General features: G+C 34.6%; 1 protein-coding gene across 4 annotated transcripts in view; it reads right to left on the bottom strand.

The window, feature by feature from the left end:
* Window positions 1–21,411, bottom strand: part of LOC124534101 (NFX1-type zinc finger-containing protein 1-like) — a 46,593-nt gene that overhangs the window by 3,281 nt on the left and 21,901 nt on the right. For all 4 annotated transcript variants that reach the window (XM_047109772.1, XM_047109773.1, XM_047109774.1 and 1 more), the window contains 21 exons: window positions 21,062–21,281; window positions 20,634–20,679; window positions 17,233–17,458; window positions 16,065–16,241; window positions 15,034–15,969; window positions 14,336–14,488; window positions 13,821–13,968; window positions 12,356–12,439; window positions 10,817–11,085; window positions 9,445–9,591; window positions 8,881–9,055; window positions 8,638–8,780; window positions 6,997–7,148; window positions 6,502–6,691; window positions 5,933–6,061; window positions 5,421–5,546; window positions 4,459–4,617; window positions 1,590–1,827; window positions 987–1,149; window positions 731–842; window positions 285–502 (listed from right to left, as the gene is read on the bottom strand). In XM_047109772.1, the coding sequence (XP_046965728.1) occupies window positions 285–502; window positions 731–842; window positions 987–1,149; window positions 1,590–1,827; window positions 4,459–4,617; window positions 5,421–5,546; window positions 5,933–6,061; window positions 6,502–6,691; window positions 6,997–7,148; window positions 8,638–8,780; window positions 8,881–9,055; window positions 9,445–9,591; window positions 10,817–11,085; window positions 12,356–12,439; window positions 13,821–13,968; window positions 14,336–14,488; window positions 15,034–15,969; window positions 16,065–16,241; window positions 17,233–17,458; window positions 20,634–20,679; window positions 21,062–21,281 (4,211 nt within the window). The remainder of the gene's footprint in view (window positions 1–284; window positions 503–730; window positions 843–986; window positions 1,150–1,589; window positions 1,828–4,458; window positions 4,618–5,420; window positions 5,547–5,932; window positions 6,062–6,501; window positions 6,692–6,996; window positions 7,149–8,637; window positions 8,781–8,880; window positions 9,056–9,444; window positions 9,592–10,816; window positions 11,086–12,355; window positions 12,440–13,820; window positions 13,969–14,335; window positions 14,489–15,033; window positions 15,970–16,064; window positions 16,242–17,232; window positions 17,459–20,633; window positions 20,680–21,061; window positions 21,282–21,411) is intronic.

The following is a 21,411-nucleotide window of genomic DNA, read 5'->3' as shown; positions in this document are numbered from 1 at the left end:
TATCAAACTACCAGCTCAAAATGATGAATAAGTAGACACTGTGACTGTTGGTAATTCACCTAAAGTCGGCCAAACACATTTTTCTTAAGATGCAAGGGAGTTTGTGTAAAATCACAATTTTCTTTAGATACAGGGGAGATATTCGAAATATCGAACGTCCCAAATAGCCGAACGCACTAGCCAAATGTATAATGGACACTATAATTTAATACTTCCTCCTTCGAGTGACATCGAAGGAGGAAGTAGAATCGAGGCGCATTTGTTGATAAAAAAAAAATCCTTACAAAGCTTCGTCGTCAAATTCGTCTCCCAAGAAGTCACTGGGGAAGTCGTCCGGACGGCAAATCTTGCAGATGTCGGGACACCTCTCGCCGCAGAGGCCGCGGCACGCGTGTCCGCACGCGAGCTGCAGCGGGCACGGGCGCGAGCAGCCCGCGCGCGAGCACTGCTCACCGCAGAGCTGCGAGCAGCGCCCGTGCTCGCACGCACGTGTGCACTGCTCCTACGATACGAATTGTATATGATTAACGGAGTTTTTGCTGCAAGGAATGCGAAAAGGGAACATTTCCCTCAGACAATATTCGACGTCGATGGTCGTTTTTTAAGAAATCCGACAATTCATTAAACTTCGCAACATTGAAAGTCGAATAGGTTATACTTACCTACTAATTAATGATAAATGAAAAAGATTTTCGGTTGAAAAATTTTTAAAAAGACGATTGTTACTCACTTTGCATGAAACGCAGGGCGAGCCACAGGGTAGCGGACAACGCGCATGCACGCATTTCATCTCGCAAACTTTGTTGCAGGGCGGGCACACCTCATTGCATGGCTCCTCGCATCTGCAATAACGATGTTCCATATTAGTCGTCAATAAAACATATTATGATATGCACTTAACTTTTCGGATTAATTGTTTTTGGAAATTTTGCCAATGATGTAAAAGGTAAATATCCAGAATCGACTATCGACTCCGGTCCACTAACTCGTGTCCACAGATGTTCATCTGTTTACAAAGCTGCTTGCAGGGCTGGTGTAGACGTCCATGGAGACAGCTTGCGCAGTTGCCGGCGCAGATGTGTTCGCACACTAGTTCAGCACCGCACACCGCTCTGCAATGCTTCAATAGCGTCTCGTGACTCGGGAAACCTACGAAGTTTATAGTTGCTGCAGCGACACTTTGTATAAAGACACAGTACGAACTTGAATTAAATACTAAACCAAATACGATATAATATGAAACCAAAGATTGCGGATACAAAAAAGGGAAATTAACTTGTGTTTACAATTTAACTCGTCTCAGGAAGTGAAGGAAAACTTCATGTGTCGATTGAAACTGAAAGTATGCCACTTATCATAAAAAACAACCTTTGGTTTCATGAGGTCAATTCAAATAGACAGACGGGTGTAAGAAAAGAAATCAATAATTATTTGTCATGTTTTATAAAAATCATAGCTTTCACGTGCTTAACAAATTATCGTCTAGCGCCTGTATGTAATTGAAGCGTCCAGTGCATTACATATCGTTCAGTACGACACCCTCTTTGAGTCTTATCATATAATATTCACTCAAAAATAAAAAAACCCACCATTTTCCGCGGAGTAAATGTTGCAAGGCAGCTGCACTCGGTGGCCGCAGGGGGAGTCGAAGTGGCGCGGCACGAGCTCGGCGCAGAGCGCGGCGTCGCAGGCGTCGCGGCAGCGCTGGCGGCACGCGTGGCCGCAGCGCAGGCGGCGCTCGCACGGCCGCCCGCACTGCGCGCGCGCCGCCCGCGCGCCGCACGCCATCTCCGCCTCGTGCCCGCACTCCGGGATCACCTTCTTCACCTTTTGAAAATATATATCGTATTATACTATTTGTGATGTAGCTTGGTGCGGGTGACATTTGCCTATATGACGTTGATATCTGTCAGTACTATATGACTAGTGATGTTGCGTAATTCATTTTTATCACTAACGATACTCGCAGTATAAGAAATATAGTACTTATATAAAATAATTAAAATCGGGTTTATGATTTTTTTTCGTAACAACATTTTTGCTCAATTCAATTCAATTCTTTACAATATAATGGACTCATCGTTAATAATATCCGTCACAGATACAGATGATGAATTTAGTGACAATTCAGATGTTCCTGGTTCTGATATGAGTTTAGACGAATAAAATCATTTTTATATAAGATCTGTTGTTTCATTAATATAATTATAGACTTTTTACAATAATAATTGAATTACAGCCAATATATGTATATTTTTTTATTATATAAAAAACATCGACTATCCATTGTAGCAGTACATCCCATCACTAAATACGTCTATGGTATTACGTTAAACGCATAATACTTTTCTTAACTTTTCTTTCCATTGGATTATATTTGTACACTAGAACATTCTGGTTTGGTTTAATTTAAACTACTTCAGTAATAAATGATTTAATTTATTACGAATGTGGTACAGCTGAAATACTAAGTCATAATTTGTAAATCGCGGCAACTTTCAAGAGTGAAACGAAACGTTACTGAAACTGTCACCCGCACCATGCTACAGCGCAAATAGTATAGGTATCAAACCTGCGAATGGCGAGACAGGAGAGGGGAGCCGGTCTTGATGAATTTCATTATTTAATGTATTTTTTTAATGCAGGTGTCGATTGCGAGTAATTTGGGACTTACCGAAGAACGAATTTTCAACCGACTTCAAAAAGGAGGAGGTTATCAATTCGTCTGTTTTTTTTTTTTTTTTTTTATGTTTGTGACCTCATAACTTTTTACTGGGTGGACCGATTTTGATAATTTTTTTTTTGTTTGAAAGGTAGTGCTTCACGTGGGGTCCCATTTTTTTTTAATTTTTTTCCGATGATGGTATCCGTATGAAAACGACATAAGTCTTAAATTTGCATTATGTATATGCGCGACAAATAGGTGAATAACTGAAAATCACGTTAACCAATTTTGATTTTCTCTTTTTATTATAAAATATATACTTTAAGGGTAATTTGGTGAAAGTTTGGTAAGGTTCTGAGCACAGGATCTATGACAAAGTAGCGGAACGGAAGGGAGCGGAACAATTCTGAGGAGCACGTTAGCGATATTCTGTCGAATCTTTTATTTATAGGTTATTTGGATATTTGAGTCACCTTCCGTAATGTGGTTATGTTTATGTAATTATCATTGTCGAATATTATAATCAACTAGCTACACACCCCGGCTTCGCACGGGTGCAATACTGATACTAAATATACTACAGAATTTGTTTATTTACGACATCACATCGCAAACTTCTAAAATTATCAGTGTTTCTTTACTATATTTTTCATGTATTATATACACAAACATTCCTCTTGAATCACACTATCTTTCAAGAAGATTTACTATGTTAAATCGCATCAAAATCCGTTGCATAGATTTAAAGATATAGGGACAGAGAAAGCGACTTTGTTTTATACTAAGTATGTAGTGATGGAACTCCTATACGGCTCACAGTTAGGGTGCGATATGGGGCAGAATTTCTTACTATCTTTAATCAATTTTGTATGTGATGTGATGTCATATGATGTACGAAATATAGTTGGTTTTTTTCAAAGTTTTTTTGTTGAGGTCGATTACAGCTCTTTCGAGGGATCCTTGTAGTTTACGCCGCATGACGTATTAAATCCGCATTTTCGAAAGTCTATTTTTGCTTTATTCGCAAGTTTCCTGTGAAATTGTCCTCGAAGTAGTTTCTGACTCATATAAACGGAATGCTTAATCTATCCATATTAAAAAAAAATTAGTTAGTCAACATCAGTTTCACTTAAAATCAAAAAATAAATAAAATTTTAACAAAAAGAAAAACCGACTTCAAACAAAACACTATTTTAAAACAAATAAAAATGCACTAAAAAATAATAAAAATAATTGCATATTTTACATATTTTTTAGAGTCAAAATGAAATGAAAAATATTAGATTACTTAAAAGTCGATTTACGATTATATAATGTAGTTATAATTATTGTTATATTCGGAGTCGGTGTCAACCAATAAAACCCTACAGTATATCTATCAAAAACAATACGAGAATACTTTAACAAATATGTTTTTTACAAATTACCTTTTACACAATAATATACTGGATCAATCAAGGGGCTCGTATCGCTTCTTTCTTTTGATTGTTGGGGTAAGGGCACCGTAGCTGACACCGGCTCCAAATATACCAATAATTATAACTACATTATATAATCGTAAATCGACTTTTAAGTAATCTAATATTTTTCATTTCATTTTACCTAGGAGGACTCTAAAAAATATGTAAAATATGCAATTATTTTTATTATTTTTTAGTGCATTTTTATTTGTTTTAAAATAGTGTTTTGTTTGAAGTCGGTTTTTCTTTTTGTTAAAATTTTATTTATAAGCAGCTCAGTCCTGCGATAGTGTAGGTAATTAAAAATGATTATAACACGGCTGGCTCGCGAACCTTTATTTTGCAGTCTCCGCAGTTTTCGAAGCATTTCTTCATACAGAAGTGTCCGCAAGGCAACGTTCGCGCGCACTTCTTGCCACAAGGCGTCTCGTCCACGTTCTTAGAACACGCAATATGTTCCCTGTGCTTGCATGACGATCTCTTCTTTAAAACCTGTATGTAGTATATCGATTGGTAAAAAGTAATTACAAAAGCAGTTCAATAGCTAAATTATAAGTATGATATTTTGTAATATAGCCTCAATAAAGTATTAACAAGCGAATCTGAGAAACTCTACAACAGAGCACAGAACGCACTTCCAAATTCTATCCATATCATTATCCTCACGAGGAGATCCCTGAAAGGTAAAATAAATTCCTAGTTTTTATACATTTTTGGAGAGCTAAGAAAACAGTTTATGTTTTTAAAACAATCTTTCATAATGTTACTTTTTGTTTTTAAGTCATTTATGAGATTAAGAAAAATATTTTGAAATTTTGAATTTTGTTTTCCGTCTCGCATTTTAAATTTGGACCGATAATTATTGTTTAAATATTGATAAATATTAAGTGTTTAATCGTTTTGTAAAACAGAAGAAAAAATAGATATTAATTGATACTTTTTTTTTTTAAAAAATTTTGAAGTTGCATTTTTGACAAATTTTGAAAAAATCTAAAGAACCATGATAACTGAAAAATGGTTCACGGAAAAATTATTGTAAATAATCACCCCTATCACCAATTAACAGGAATACGTAGAATTAACAATAACCCTGTATACTGTGAATATATGAATTTCATGACTTTTTAATCTCTGCATACATCTATAGAGATTACAAAGGCGTTATTTTTTTCTTAAGCAAACGCGTTACTTTTCGTAACTCGATTGCAGTTGCTACCGACTTCTTTTCAGTTTCAATAGCGAATGCAATTTATTAAAGGATGATTTCACCTGAAATCTATAACAAAGAAACATACTTTTATATTACAATCGTCACATGTCTCGTAACACTGCTTTCTGCACTGATGGTCACCGCGATCACCTTCCTCCAGATCCATTGTGCATCCTTTCTTAGCTTTTACACAAGGTTTCGAGCATATGTACTGCAATATAAAAAGTTATTATTACTAAAATTTGAGACATCCAGTCCCACACGTTTACACACGTTACAGTTTACGTTTTAGTTATAAAAGTATACATCAACCGAATATCGAAAGGGTATTTTGACGACCTCCGTGGTCGAGTGGTGTGTACACCGGTTTTCATGGATACGCCACTCTGAGGTCCCGGGTTCGATTCCCGGCCCAGTCGATGTAGATTACCATTAGTTTTCTATGTTGTCTTGGGTCTGGGTGTTTGTGGTACCGTCGTTACTTCTGATTTCCATAACACAAGTGCTTCTGCTACTTACATTGGGATCAGAGTAATGTATGTGATGTTGTCTCATATTTATTTATTATATTTATTATTTATTTATTGCAATACGTACGACTTCGTGATCGGGGTCGTCGCCGACGTGGCAGGTGCGCACGCACGTGTGGCCGCAGCGCTGCACGCGTAAGCCGCACGGCAGCGGGCACGCCACGTCTCGCGTCTCCATGTAACACGACTTCTTCACCTGAATCGAGAAACATTCTTCAGTTGCGAGCAAGATTTACTATGTTAATGTTACTTTTTTACTTGGTGGTAGGGCTTTGTGCAAGCCCGTCTGGGTAGGTACCACCCACTCATCAGTTATTCTACCGCCAAACAACAGTACTCAGTATTGTTGTGTTCCGGTCTGAAGGGTGAGTGAGCCAGTGTAACTACAGGCACAAGGGACATAACATCCTAGTTCCCAAGGTTGGTGGCACATTCACGATGTAAGGAATAGTTAATAATTCTTACAGCGTTAATGTCTATGGGCGATGGTGACCACTTACCATCAGGTGGCCCATATGCTCGTCCGCCAACCTATACCATAAAAAAAAAATTAAATTGGTTAAGTGGTTATAGTACCTAATTAATACTGTAATCATTGGGCTATATAGACTGATAGGGAACAATATGTTTACAAACCTCGTGCCCACATTCTGGTAATATTACAGAAACGGTAGTCAAACACTTTATCGATGGGTCTTGGGGTTTTAAATAGCAGAATATTTCCATATCATGGCCGCACGGTAATGTTTTCGTTATCTTTTGCTTGCACGGTTCACATTTTTCTCTGCACATCAAGGGACAAACATGATCCAGCTCACAAATAATTCTGTCAAAAACAAGTCAATATTAACGTTAACACGCATACAGTATGAACAAGATTCGTATATTACTGAGGTTTAATATGTGTAAAATATACAATTTGATAGTTTATATTATATATATTTTATTTTTATATTTTATAGTACATTTACATATATTACAAATTAATATAATATTAAAAAGCATATAATTTATCGGATCTGATTATTCTACTTTTTCGTGAAGTCGAAGATCAAGTGATTCTCGGCTGAACTTTTTGAATAATAAAACATATTATTGAAAAAAATCAAAAAGTTGTTTTATATGTCTCACCTTTCACACTGAAACGGACAAATAATAGTAGCATGTCCTGGGTCATAGCCATGACATACGAGTGGACAAGCATGAAGACAGGGCAAATTATAATTGCATTTCAAGAGGCAACCGCCTTCAGGTACTTTACTAAAGTCCTTCACTGACGAAATCTGAAACAAACATTCTGTTGGACTTACAGTATATGAACTAAATACTCCAAATAGTGTCAACTTTTTTTTTATGATATAGGTTGGCGGACGAGCATATGGGCCACCTGATGGTAAGTGGTCACCGCCGCCCATAGACATTGACGCTGTAAGAATTATTAACTATTCCTTACATCGTCAATGTGCCACCAACCTTAGGAACTAGATGTTATGTCCCTTGTGCCTGCAGTTACACTGGCTCACTCACCCTTCAGACCGGAAAACAACAATACTGAGTACTGTTGTTTGGCGGTAGAATAACTGATGAGTAGGTGGTACCTACCCAGACGGGCTTGCACAAAGCCCTACCACCAAGAACTCGTGTATACTCGTATCACGCGAGAACATTAAGCGCGTTTTTCGAAATAGCAGCTTTGTCTGTCTAACTATCTAACTTCTAAAATATTTTCAACTTTAATATGAAACTTTTCGTTGGATGAATCTTATTTTTTATCATTTTAAAATGTTTTATTGGTAAAAATGTAAGCGATTTCTTGGAAAATACACTACAAATATTTTATTAGACAATTCAAGTTTAATTTTTTATATATGTATACAAGAAGTAAAAAAAATCTTTAGTAATAAAATACATAATTACAAATTGTAACAAAAAGTAACTATCCTTTCAGGGACTTCTTCGTGAGGATAATATCAAGGATAGAATTCTGCATTATTCATTGTAGAACATGCTGTGTGTGCTGTGCTCTGTTATAGAGTTTCTCGGATTCACTTATTAATACTTTATTTAGGCTATATTACAAAATGTCTTATTTATAACTTCGCTATTGAACTGTTTCTGTTTCTAAATTTTATTTTAAATTTGTATCAAGAAAGTCAGTTAAGTAGGTTTTTTTTCATTGGTTGTTATTTTTAGTTAAGTTTGTGGGAATTTTAAAGAGCGACCTTTAGTACGAATTCGTTCGAATACGAATTTCAACCTGCATCCTTTCTGGTCATTTTATTTTGATTGATTTGAAATTATTTCCTTTTTTTTACAAATTTCATAATATTTTTTTTTAGTTTTTAAGGCATTTTTGGGGAAAAAATTATTAAAATAATTTTGTTTTCCTTCTCGCATTTTTAAATTTTCACTGAAAATTATTGTTTAAATATTGACAAATATCCATTGTTTAATCGTTTTTATAAAACAAAAAAGAAAAAAAAGGATATTACTTGACAATTTTTTTTAAATAAATTTTTGAAGTTGCATTTTTGACAAATTTTGAAAAATGATGAAAAATGGTTCACTTTTGGATTTTGGGGTTCTAATGGGGGTTAAAACTTAAAATTATTGCAAATAGTCACCTCCTAACGGATGTACGTCGAATTACCAATAACCCTGTATATTACAGTAGGGTCTATATAATATGTTATAACCTCAGTTCTCGACACCACGATCACGGCAGTGACGATATCAAAATCTTAAATTTTGTAACAAGTTTAAAATACTTACGGTTGTTATTTGATCCGGATGGTTTTGACATTTGAGCCGTATGCTTGTCCCCAATGATCCCTGGTTTTCCAAGGTTTCAGCGATTTTTGTCCACAAGTTTGAATTCTCTTTCAAAATATCGATATTGCCAAATATGTAAAACCCTTTAAAAAGAAAAAAAAAATACATAATATTATACATTTTTAAAGTAGTTCTTAATCAAATGTACGATGTTGCTATATATTAATCAATATAACTCTTTACCTTCCTTAGCTCTGGATAATGCAAGGCAGATACGGTTTTTCGATCCCAAAAATCCAATGTTTTTCTGTTCGTTACTTCTCACGAGCGAAAGTAGTATGATTTTAGATTCTTCGCCTTGGTAATTATCCAAAACCGTGATTTTCACTTTAGATAGATGGGCATATAAAGGTCTTTGCTAAAATAAAATTAAGTTATAAATGTACAAAAAAAATGTCGAAGATATTTCACATGGTTCGGGAAGACTACAGTTTCGATTGGCAAGAAGCGAAATCGCAGATTCGCATTGATAAATGTTCTTTTTGAAAGGCATCGAGCATGCCTCGAAAAATAAAGTAAGGAAAAACTTATACATGTATAAATAACAGCATTTATTTATTCTGTACCAGTAGTCAGCCGCGGCTTCGCCGCGTTTAGAGCGTTGGTTGTCACGTGTTAGCCAAAAAAAGTAGTTCAAGTTTGCTTCATGCCAAATTTCATTAAATTAGCTTCAGCTGTTTGATCGTGAATGAGCGTTAGATAGACACAAGTTACTTTCGCATTTAAGACCTTAGAAAGATTGCTTACTTTTCTCAAATAAAACATTTGGCCGGAGTAAGCGGCTAAAATGGTGACATCTTGTGGCTGGTAGCCCTGTTGCATTATGTAGTTGGCGAAACCAAGAATCAGGTCTGCTTCTTCTTTGTTCGTTTTACTGGAACTGTCCTCCACGACCTAGACGAAGACGAAAAACTAAAATTCATATCAAGAAACACATGCACGACACTACGGTAATCAACAATACAATTTCTTTTGTAACACTCATTATTTTACGTCGTCGTGGTCAATGTAATATTATTAACATAAGTTAAAGAACATTAACCAATGATATTCTAATAAACAGATATGTTATGTCCATACTAAACAACAGAAAAATGTGCCGCACCGGGGACCGTTTATTTTAGTTTATTTTTACATTTCGTTAAAAGAAAAAAGGATAGCTAGATAAAAACAATAAGTAAAAGGGATAACTAGATGTTTTAATTACGCAAAACGTATTACTACGTAATTATCATGTATTATAAGGTATTACTACGTAAAACAACTAATGGCAAACGTCCCAATTAAGACGTTTTCTAGTCTTCACTTTTTGCGCGTTAATAACATATCTGTTTACTACAACATCATTGACATTAACGTTTTTTATATCGAAGTAAAAAAAACATACTAGAAAAGCTTGCTTCACTATAATAATAAAATAATTAATTAATCAAAATACATCATTTTGCAGTTTTATTTCTAATGCGGTGAAGGAAAACGTCGCTAGGACACATGGGTCGCAAAAAAATAAATAAATAAAAAATTCGTTTGCCTAAATTAGCCTAAAAAAAATTAAAATTAGTTAAATTATTAAATTGCCTTAGAGCAGTGGTCAGTGGGAAATTTATAATCTGTTATTGTTATTTAAAAATACATTTTATATTACGTTCTTGTACTATAAGTTGATACTATAGCGTGGATAGTTAACAACAAGGCAGCCAAACAATGACTGGCATTATTTAATTTTAATTATATAAAATTATAATAATCAATCGGAAACAATGTTATAAATAAGTGATCTTAAAAGCACCATATTATTTTAGAGATGACATTTGCTGACACTTTATACAATAAAAACAAAATCATATAATACAGTTAGATAGAAAAAAAAAATATTAAAAAGAATATAAGCATTATATATGGATGGTATATAATATTAGGTAAGGTATTTTGAAAGGCTTTGTATCGATATTTATAAGCCAAGGAATACAATTTTCTCTGTCTCGTGATGTGATTAGCCACCTTTTATCCACCGTCTCCACTATTTCGTGTATAATTATGAAAAATTATACCTAATTGGCTTCTGCCTAATTAAGTATTCGGTTAATACGATTATACGAGATAAGGTTATAAAGCATACCTCCTCATGGTAACCGTGTGTGAAGAAGAATACGTTGTCGGTGAGGCCGCGCACGTCGGGGAAGTGGGCGACGGACGGGTGGTCGTGCAGTTCGGTGTAGATGTGCGGCACGATGAGCGCGGAGATGCGCGGGCGCATGCGGTGCTGCACGGACAGGCGCCGGCTGTGCACGCCGTTGAGGATCATGCGCTCGAACAGCGACACCTCCAGGCTGTAGTGCTTGGCGAGCCGCAGGTTCGCCGCCGATGGCCGCAGCTGCTGGTGATCACCTGCGCACCGCACGGATTTTTTTTTTTTTGTGTGTTGTGTATTGCTGTTGGCCCTACTGGCCTTCACAGCGTCACCTGACTTTCGGGCGAGAACTAATGTCCCCTGCCCTGAGGTTGAGCGCGGGGCTCTAATTTAAAACTAAATTAAAACTAAAGTTCGTCCTGAGGGTGTCTCCTATGAGATCGCACCTCGGCTCAGAACGAAATCGGTGGGGAGTGATTCTAACACCGCACGGACTTGAGCGATTGTATTATATACATATTTTGACGACCTCCGTGGTCGAGTGTTGTGTACAGCGGTTTTCATGGGTACGCCACTCCGAGGTCCCGGGTTCGATTCCCGGCCGAGTCAATGTAGATTATCATTAGTTTTCAATGTTGTCTTGGGTCTGGGTGTTTGTGGTACCGTCGTTACTTCTGATTTCCATAACACAAGTGCTTTAGCTACTTACATTGGGATCAAAGTAATGTATGTGATGTTGTCTCATATTTATTTATTTATTTATACATGTTATCACGTCGCGTAGTGCGTAGTGTAGTGTCGTGCAGTGTCTTGTGTATTATACAGTATACTAGTAGTCAAGAAGCTTCCTCCGCTCTCATTTTAGGGGTCGGTCGTCAGGTGTTTGGTATAAAAAGGAGCCAATGCCCTTTCTTGGGATTCAAGCTTGTTTCATATAAAAAAATCATCAAAATCGGTATAGCGTGTTACTTTTGCATAAATATTATGCCAAGTTTCCGACTCCGTCATTTCAATAAATTCTTCTTGGGGCAAGGTATCCGTTTCTATAGTAAAATTCCGTCGATATTTTTAACTTTGCCGTTTCGTAAATTCAAATCGTTTGTAAAAAATACATTGGTAAAAAAGGCTTATAATTCGATAAAGATTTTATAGATGATAAAAAAGCGTGGAATTAGTACCTGTTGACTTCCAGGCAGGGTACATTACATACATATACAATTGTATTTAAATAATATGACTGTATTCTTTAAACTTTGAAAAAGAGTAACTACTGAGTTTCTTGCCGGTTCTTTTTGGTAGAATCTACTTTCCGAACATGTGGTAGCTTCACTTAATTGTTAAATGACGATTCAAAAGTGCTTGTAAAAGTCTCCTTGAATAAAGTTTATTTTGATTTTAATTAGTAAAGATGGAATTATTCAACTTTTCATATTGAACATAAAAAAAAATAGTTGAAATGTAATAGTAATAGCATAATAGGATTTTTTTAGGCATAAAAGAGATACGAAATATATTTAAAATTCTTACCAATAAGGATTAGATGTTCACAACTTTTAGTGAGCGATGTAACAATATGCTGTTCTAATACTTCTGCAGCTTCCTCAACGATAACTAATAATGTAAAATGAAATTATTTATTATTCACAACTTTATTTACATTGTTTATTAATGTACTTAATAATTTTGTCAATGTTTATTAATAAAAATTAGACTTACTCTGGTATTTTTTTAAATCGGTTGCATTTTTTATTATATGTGTGTCGAAAACACATAGCATTGTTTGAAGAAGCATCCATAAATCTTACCATAAATAATTATAAAATAGAAGTACATCTTACTTCTCTTTCCGTCTTTTGTTACTTTTCACCTTTCACAAACAGCAGAGCGCGCCATCTTTCAAATTTGCGCGCCACTGACCTTGCCAAATCATAGCGCTTCTAAATCATTTATTATTCATTTAAAAAGTTCAAAAATTATTTACTATAGTGAATTTTAAGGTGATTTTTTTGTTTAAAAAGTGCTTTCATAGCATAAATTAAACAATTTACGAATGAGTATCGTAAACGGTAAAGGTAAGAATAAGGATATGTTGAATGCCGTTGGTTCGGATGAATAGCGGTCTCGACATGTATCAGAGGATAAGAGAGATTCTTTTACATCTTCGGAAGATGCGATGTATGTAAGTATTAAAAAGGTGGGTCGGACCGGCGAGTTAATTCACTAGTTAATCAGGAAGATTACATGGCAGGCTAACTTATGATGTCTAAGGCTAACTTGGAAGGACATAGTAAATACAAAAATATAAATTCAGTATATTTTTACTGATAGATATTGATTTCAATTGATAAAGAGACTTAATTCACCTAGCGGTAGAATTAATAATTATTTTTTAGTTTTGTTTCTAATTTGTTATAATCGGATGGATATAAAATTTATTTTGAAAATATCTAGTGACATGACAAGTATCGTAAGTTATAAGGTTCACGAAGCCAGTTGAATATACAGAATATATTAAACATATTGATGGATTTAATTAATTATAATTCACATAGCGTTTGTATTCTTACACCAGCAGATATCAAACAGATCTTCAAACAATGCTGTGAGTTTTCGATTCACATATAATAAATCTATTTGCATTAGATCAAAACAGATATTATGTGTTTGAGAAAACACGCAGCATTGTAGTGTTGCTTGCTGGTGGTTAATGAAGACTATGATTTGACAAGGTCAGTGGCGCGCAAATTTGAAACAAGATGGCGCGCTCTGCTATTTGAGAAAGAGAAAGGTAACAACAGACGGAAAGAGAGGTAAGATGAACTTCTATGTATGTGTTTATGGTAAGATTTATGGATGCTTCTTCAAACAATGCTGTGTGTTTTCTCACAGACATAACTGTTTTGTTGTGTAAAACAGATTTATTATATAAACTTTCGAATTCTGTAACAGTAAGCTATACAATAATAATGACGAAAAAAGACATAAAACACACCAACAGGTGACGCCAGCACCGTTATCAACTTCCTTAGTCTCGCTGCGCCGCTAGTTGTCATGCCAATCACTTTGACTTTCTGCAACAACTCAACGTCCAGTAGCGTTCTTGATTCTTCGTACGCAGTATTCGAATTTAACACAGACTCCTGAAATACATTTTTCATAAGTCATAATCAATAGTTTGTACAATGCTTGCTTAGTTTATCAACGAGGCTATTTAACTTCCCCAAGTAGTGGCTGGTACCACATAATCCCCACTTCAAGTGGGTGAACACTGGACTCTCTTGTAAGAATTAGTAAGTAGTGTGAAGAGTCACTGAACTATGACCCCCATAATGATGAATTATTCAGTATTTAAGCAATAAAACAGTTATATTCAAGGGAATAATTGGGAAATGAAAACGTTTAACTCGAGATCAGGAATTTCACACGGTATATTGATAGAATTTAGACGATATATCGTTTAGAATCTATATTTAAGCATTTTATAATCATTTTAACCTATATACCTACCTGTAGAGGTCTTATATCTTCTTTAAGTTTATCTGTAATTATTTTTGTCCAACGGAAGTACAGTAGCCACCGATCAACCATAGGCAAATTGCGAAGGTTTCGCAAATCAACTGGAGTCGTACGAATTCCTAACAGATCATAGCTTTTCATTTCCTGTGAAACAAATATAACAAATCGTTACCGTAATAATAAAAAAAAGGTTAAAACACATTTTATTGTCAATGAAAATACTTCATTTCATTTATAAAAACGAATAAAAAACAGTTTTCATTTGTTTCATAAAGCGATCCGATAATTCTTTGGGGTTAGAAGGATGTGTTGTATGAAGAATCGTTCTAAGTAATTTAAGTTTCTGTTTAAAATGACCTTAGACGCAGACTAATAACTAAATGTCACCATCGACATTCTCTAAGCATCTATTTATACAGTAATATTTTCCAAACGAGCTCTTTCATCATCAATTTATTAGCAAAGATTTCAATAGGAGAAATGACAAATTATCGTCGAAAATTTTTACACCAGTCTACATAACGTATTGGACGACGTTAGTATTGCTTTATTTTATTAGCTTCTATTTTGAAAGCAAATTGCTTTTGCATCAGTAATTATTTTACATGATAACATGCCCGATATCTGATAAGATCGATAGTACGTACTTTGAAGGTATAATATTAAAATAAAATGACGTAAATACTTACAGTAAAACGCTTTATCTTGGCTCTCAGAGCAACAATATGAAAGTGTAGATTACGTTTAAGAGCGCAATTCAAATCTGTATTTAGATATTGTTGAATACTATATATTAGTTGAGATTTTGCAATCTTTAAAGAAAAAGCTTTCTTAATATTAGAGTTGGACAACATATTGCTGTCTACTTCAAAATCATCCAAGATAACCTGATTACGATTTTCCATGAATTCTGTATTTAAAAAATCTTCTGCCTGACCTTCTTTTGTAATAGGTTCTTTGAAGTCGTATACTAAGTTTTCAAATAACCATAAAGATAATGGGTCTTTTCCACTTTTGAGAGTTGTTTTATACAGTTCTTCAAGATGGCTACACTCTGGGACATATTTTGCCATGGAAGTATAGCTAATTATGGACTCGTTTATGAAGTCGATTTCATATTGAGCTGCTTTTAGTTCTAATATGTTTGATTCTAACTCGTTTTTTTGCTTTCGAAAAAGTCGATGAGCATTTGATAACCCATTCCGCGATTTATTTCGAAGTTGACTTAAGTTAAACTGCTGCAGAGCCTCATTTCGAGATTGGCCACCAATTCTTACAATCGAATCCGTAACCGGTATGAGACCTTCTAAAAATTGATCCAAAGCGTGGTTTGTAAAGCACACGAGAAGTAGCACGCATCCAGGTTTGTTAATATTCGTTAACAATGTTTGTGCTATTTTAATACCCAAAAAAGTCTTGCCAGTCCCTGGTGGACCCTGAATCAAGGCGAACTCACGAGTCAAAGCGGTTTTGTATGCTTCATACTGACTTTGATTAAATCCTAGGTCATCACTAGATGGCCACGTATTATAATCGAGAACATTAAATTTAATGCGCTTCGAAAAAGATATTTTGACATTATATGTTTTATCTACTTGCAAATATGCAGGATGAGCAGGTTCAGGCTGAAAACAAATATCAATTGATGAATCAAATGAAAAAATATCTATTTTACGCAATGCTTTCGATATTATAAGTATTAGTACATCATTGAGCTTACATCAACATCGACGACATATTTTTTCATTGCTAAATGTTCGGGGAATGTCGGATCCTGTAGAGCTCTCAGAATATGATAATAAGGCTCGAAATAAACTTCACTTTCAAACATCGTATATTTTTGATTTCCGTATAAATTATCCCCAACGTCGAATTGATGAAAAATTGACACTGGAATCTGACATAGGTCTTTAATAAAACATAATTTAAGTAATGCATATTTTTTAAAATAATTATCTTCTAATATGTAAATGTCCTTCTTCAACGAAGCAGTTGAGAATTTGCCTGATTTTTGCACATGTAGCGAATAAACTAGTAGTGTACAATAAGTACACTACTAGTGACGAACAAAACGAAAATTTTCGCAAATCTACACTAATTATCATAGAATATTCAAGCGCTCAACCAATTATATCGCGTCAATTTGCTTTCAAAAGTTGTTTTTCACTTCTTATGGTTCGAATAAAGAATGTATACGTACCGGAAAAATCATAAATGTGAAATTTAAGAGTAAATATAAAATCTGTCCAGATTCTGCCAATCAATATTTTTTTATTGATACACAAATTCAAAAACCATTGAACAGTTTTGACGTATTAAGCATAACTTTATTATAATGTTTGTAAATATTATTTTACGCGCTCTTTTTAATAAAGTTTATATCGCGAAGGGGTGGCATTCTTATATAGTTTAAAAAAGGTATACAACATTCACATTTACGTAAGTACAATATGTATTTAACGTTTTAACTTAGCGATACAATTTTTTAAAGTAAAGAATAAAATGCTTTACTGAATTCGTTCAAATCTATTTACCTGAGTGTTAAATTGAGTTAGGTTGTTTACACCGTTTTATTTCCACTAATTTTCATATCGCAGAGATATATTTACTCATATAAATTTTATTTATATAAATATGACCGCCTATATTAAGTTTCAATTTTGTACGATTTGTAATTAAAAATCCGTTTCTGTAAAACTAAACCCCTGGAATTGGTTAAATTCCCTGCAAGTTCTAGTTTGCTCTCAAATTTTTATGCAAAAATCAAGCCGATTCGTTGCTCTTTGAAAGAAGGTATAAGGGTATTTATTATATATAGGGATATTTTTATGGAAGGCTATTTATCATATCAGATCAAAAAGGATTTACAAAAATCCAATTATATTTACTTTTCCGTTTTCCAAATACTTTATATTTTGCTCGATTGTCGTCGCTACAATAAATGTATTGCATTTGTCTTTGGTAAATAGCAGCAGTGTACCATAAATAAATCGCTTGCTATAAGACCAGTTCATCTTTTTAAACCTTTTCTTTGTGTTATCGTCAACTTCCACAACGGAACCAATTTTCTGTGGCGATATATAGGACTCAACAAATTTTACATTATGATAAACCCTGAAATTAAATAATATAATAATAATAAAATAAAGTAAATGACGAAGGAGCTTGTCCGAGCTCGTTCTTTAAAAATATGAGTTAGGCATTTCTGGCGTCACGAGTGGCAGAGTTTCGTTTCGATCTTTATCCATCCTTAGAGGTATGAAATTAAACTCAAGAAATATTTTTCTATGAATTATTCCAAACTGAGGAGGTCCGATCGCTCTGATGGCTCGAGCAAGCCTGACATAGGGCGGGTGGGCGAGTCGCCGAAGATTGCCGGTCGTTGGGAGCGCGTCCTAAGGGTACTGGGTGGGTCCTGTGAGGCCAGACCTCGGCTTAGGACGCCGTAGACATCTGGAGGGGGAGGACATTGTGTCACGAAACGCGCCTAGGCGCGGACGGTTAATAATGAAGGCCGAGGGATCTCGACCCCGCCGGTGGGATCGGTGTGTGTTTAATGCGTGACCTGAAGAGGTAGCGTTCGCCGATGTGATAGCGTCAACGGGAGCGCTTAGTATGTCCTCAGGACGTCTATGCATCGCATTCGAGTGCCACTGATGACTATTCTTGCATATATGTAGTATAAGGAGATTCAATAAGGCGACGCTTTCTCAAAATATCTAGTTGATATTTCTGATACGGCGGGCGCTCGGCCTTTTATAACAAAAATGGGTGGGCTCATATCAATGTTACACCTTTTTATGAACGCTAAAAATATTTCAGAATAATTTAACATCTCAGAATTTACTGAATATTATTAATTTAATGATCAAACAATTTCAAATGAAGTATCAAAATAGTCAGTTCTGGACATGTGTTTTTCTTAAATTCGTGGTTTCGCACCGACATATGTATACATTTTTAATAATAATAGGGATTAGGTAGGTTGGGTAGGTTAAAACTTCTTCTTCTGCCTGGCATTTATTAATCCGAGCTAATTTCATGGTCTGCCTTCCGACTAGATCTACTCCACTTAGCACGGTCTTTAGTGTCAGCGCCTGGGAGGCCTGGTTCCAGGTACAAATATATCAAGGCACTTTCTCTCGACATAGTGCTGAGGCCGACGCGCTACATGGCCATAACATCTCCGACGACGCTCTTGGAGCTTTTTGGCTACGACACGAACCCCGAAACTACATCGGATGTACGAATAGTTTAAACTATTTCTTAAAGTTATTTTAAGTTATTTTAGCTCCAATGGATGATAACTATTGCAATGTCTCGTGTATTTATCATGCTCGTATATATGTCATGTTCAACCGACTTCCAAAAGGAGGAGGTTATCAATTCGTCTGTATTTTTTTTTTTTTTTTTTTTTTTTTTTTTTTTTTTTTTTTTTTTTTTATGTTTGTTACCTCATAACATTTTACTGGGTGGACCGATTTTGATAATTTTTTTTTGTTTGAAAGGTAGTGCTTCCCGTGGGGTCCCATTTTTTTTATTTTTTTTTCCGATGATGGTATCCATGTGAAAACGACATAAGTCTTAAATTTGCATTATGTATATGCGCGACAAATAGGTGAATAACTGAAAATCAGGTTAACCAATTTTGATAATTCTTTTTTTATTATAAAATATATACTACAAGGGTAATTTGGTGAAAGTTTGGTAAGGTTCTGAGCACAGGATCCATGACAAAGTAACGGAACGGAAGGGAACGGAACAATTCTGAGGAGCTCGTTAGCGATACTCGGTCGAATCTTTTATTTATAGGTTATTTGGATATTTGAGTCACCTTCCGTAATGTGGTTATGTTTATGTAATTATCATAGTCAAATATTATAATCAACTAGCTACGCACCCCGGCTTCGCACGGGTGCAATACTGATACTAAATATACTACAGAATTTGTTTATATACGACATCACATCGCAAACTTCTAAAATTATCAGTGTTTCTTTACTATATTGTTCATGTATTATATACACGAATCTTCCCCTTGAATCACACTATCTTTTAAAAAAAACCGCATCAAAATCCGTTGCGTAGATTTAAAGATATAGGGACAGAGAAAGCGACTTTGTTTTATACTATGTAGTGATGGAACTCCTATACGGCTCGCAGTTATGGGGCAGAATTTCTTACTATCTTTAATCAAATTTTGTGTATGTGATGTGATGTCATATGATGTACGAAATATAGTTGGTCTTTTACAAAGTTTTTTTGCTGAGTTCGATTACAGCTCTTTCGAGGGATCCTTGTAGTTTACGCCGCGTGACGTATTAAATCCGCATTTTTGAAAGTCTATTTTTGCTTTATTCGCAAGTTTCCTTTGAAATTGTCCTCGAAGTAGTTTCTGACTCATATAAACGGAATGCTTAATCTATCCATATTAAAAAAAAAATAGTTAGTCAACATCAGCTTCACTTAAAATCAAAAAATAAATAAAATTTTAACAAAAAGAAAAACCGACTTCAAACAAAACACTATTTTAAAACAAATGAATATGCACGAAAAAGTAATAAAAATAATTGCGTATTCAACATATTTTTTAGAGTCTTCCTAAGTTAAAAGAAATGAAAAATATTAAACTACTTAAAAGTCGACTAACGATTATATCATGTAGTTATAATTATTGTTATATTTGGAGTCGGTGTCAGCCAATAAAACCCTACAGTATATCTATCAAAAAACAATACGAGAATACTTTAACAAATATGTTTTTTACAAATTACCTTTTACACAATAATATACTGGATCAATCAAGGGGCTCGTATCGCTTCTTTCTTTTGATTGTTGGGGCAAGGGCACCGTGGCTGACACCGGCTCCAAATATACCAATAATTATAACTACATGATATAATCGTTAATCGACTTTTAAGTAGTCTAATATTTTTCATTTCTTTTAACTTAGGAAGACTCTAAAAAATATGTTGAATACGCAATTATTTTTATTACTTTTTCGTGCATATTCATTTGTTTTAAAATAGTGTTTTGTTTGAAGTCGGTTTTTCTTTTTGTTAAAATTTTATTTTATTATTTATTATATATACATGTCATGTATTTCATTTTCGATTAAATGATAGATGCTTAATTTCATTTCTTATTATAAAATGACTAAATATTCGTGTATTATGGAGAGAACGCTTTTGCCTAGCAGAGATCGACAGGACAAATTACATGCCGTTATGTACTTATTATTAGATGAATGGTAAAAACTGTTTCTTTTTTTAAATTATTATCAACTTACCGTATATTGTCGTATTTCATTTTGGTGGGATCTCGCATAAACTGGACTGTAATGGCAAATCGTTAGTTAGATCACAAATAAAATATACTTTAAAATAAACATTACATAAAATAATAATTAATTATAATAACTCTTCTGGTCCAGAAAATTAGTAGCGCGAGCTGGTACAATTATTTTCAGTGAAACAAAAAAAGCTATATAAAAAAGAAATATGCAATTAAAGATGCCCCTGCATCTTATTAAATAGTTAAAGAAAACGTACTATATTATTATAACGCAGGTTTAGGTTTTATAGAAATTTATACCCGAGACACTTTTACAGGAGTTTTTTCAAATAATTGTAGTTTCGGATTTATGCACCTGGACAAATTTGAAAAAGGTTTCCGTATATACATAGATGAAAAACGAAACTGTCAATTATGACTTACGTATTCCTCCACGAAGAGGTCCGAAGCAATCTTCACGGAGGAGCCGGAATTGTACGTCTAGATAATGTTCTACATTGCGATAACTGCCTGATATTAAATTTTCTCTCAAATATGGACGATCTTCTATCAAATCTTCCCGGCATGGAACGACGCTCAGATCCCTGAAATTCTCCGGTGGTTCTTGTTCTTCCTTCCCAACAACGAGCTTTCGTTCTTCCTTCTAAGATATTATAAAACATATAATTGAGATGAAACTAAGGTGCATAGATGATGTTAGATTTTCTATATAGTCTAAGTCCGTCCGGAGGTTCATACTCCAGCTGGGGCTGATAAAAAGTTATTGGGTTTTT

This window comes from Vanessa cardui, chromosome 12 (genome assembly GCF_905220365.1).
Source record: "Vanessa cardui chromosome 12, ilVanCard2.1, whole genome shotgun sequence".
Taxonomy (NCBI): domain Eukaryota; kingdom Metazoa; phylum Arthropoda; class Insecta; order Lepidoptera; family Nymphalidae; genus Vanessa; species Vanessa cardui.
Note: the sequence above shows the minus strand (reverse complement) of the source record. Positions and strands in the feature narration are given on the sequence as shown.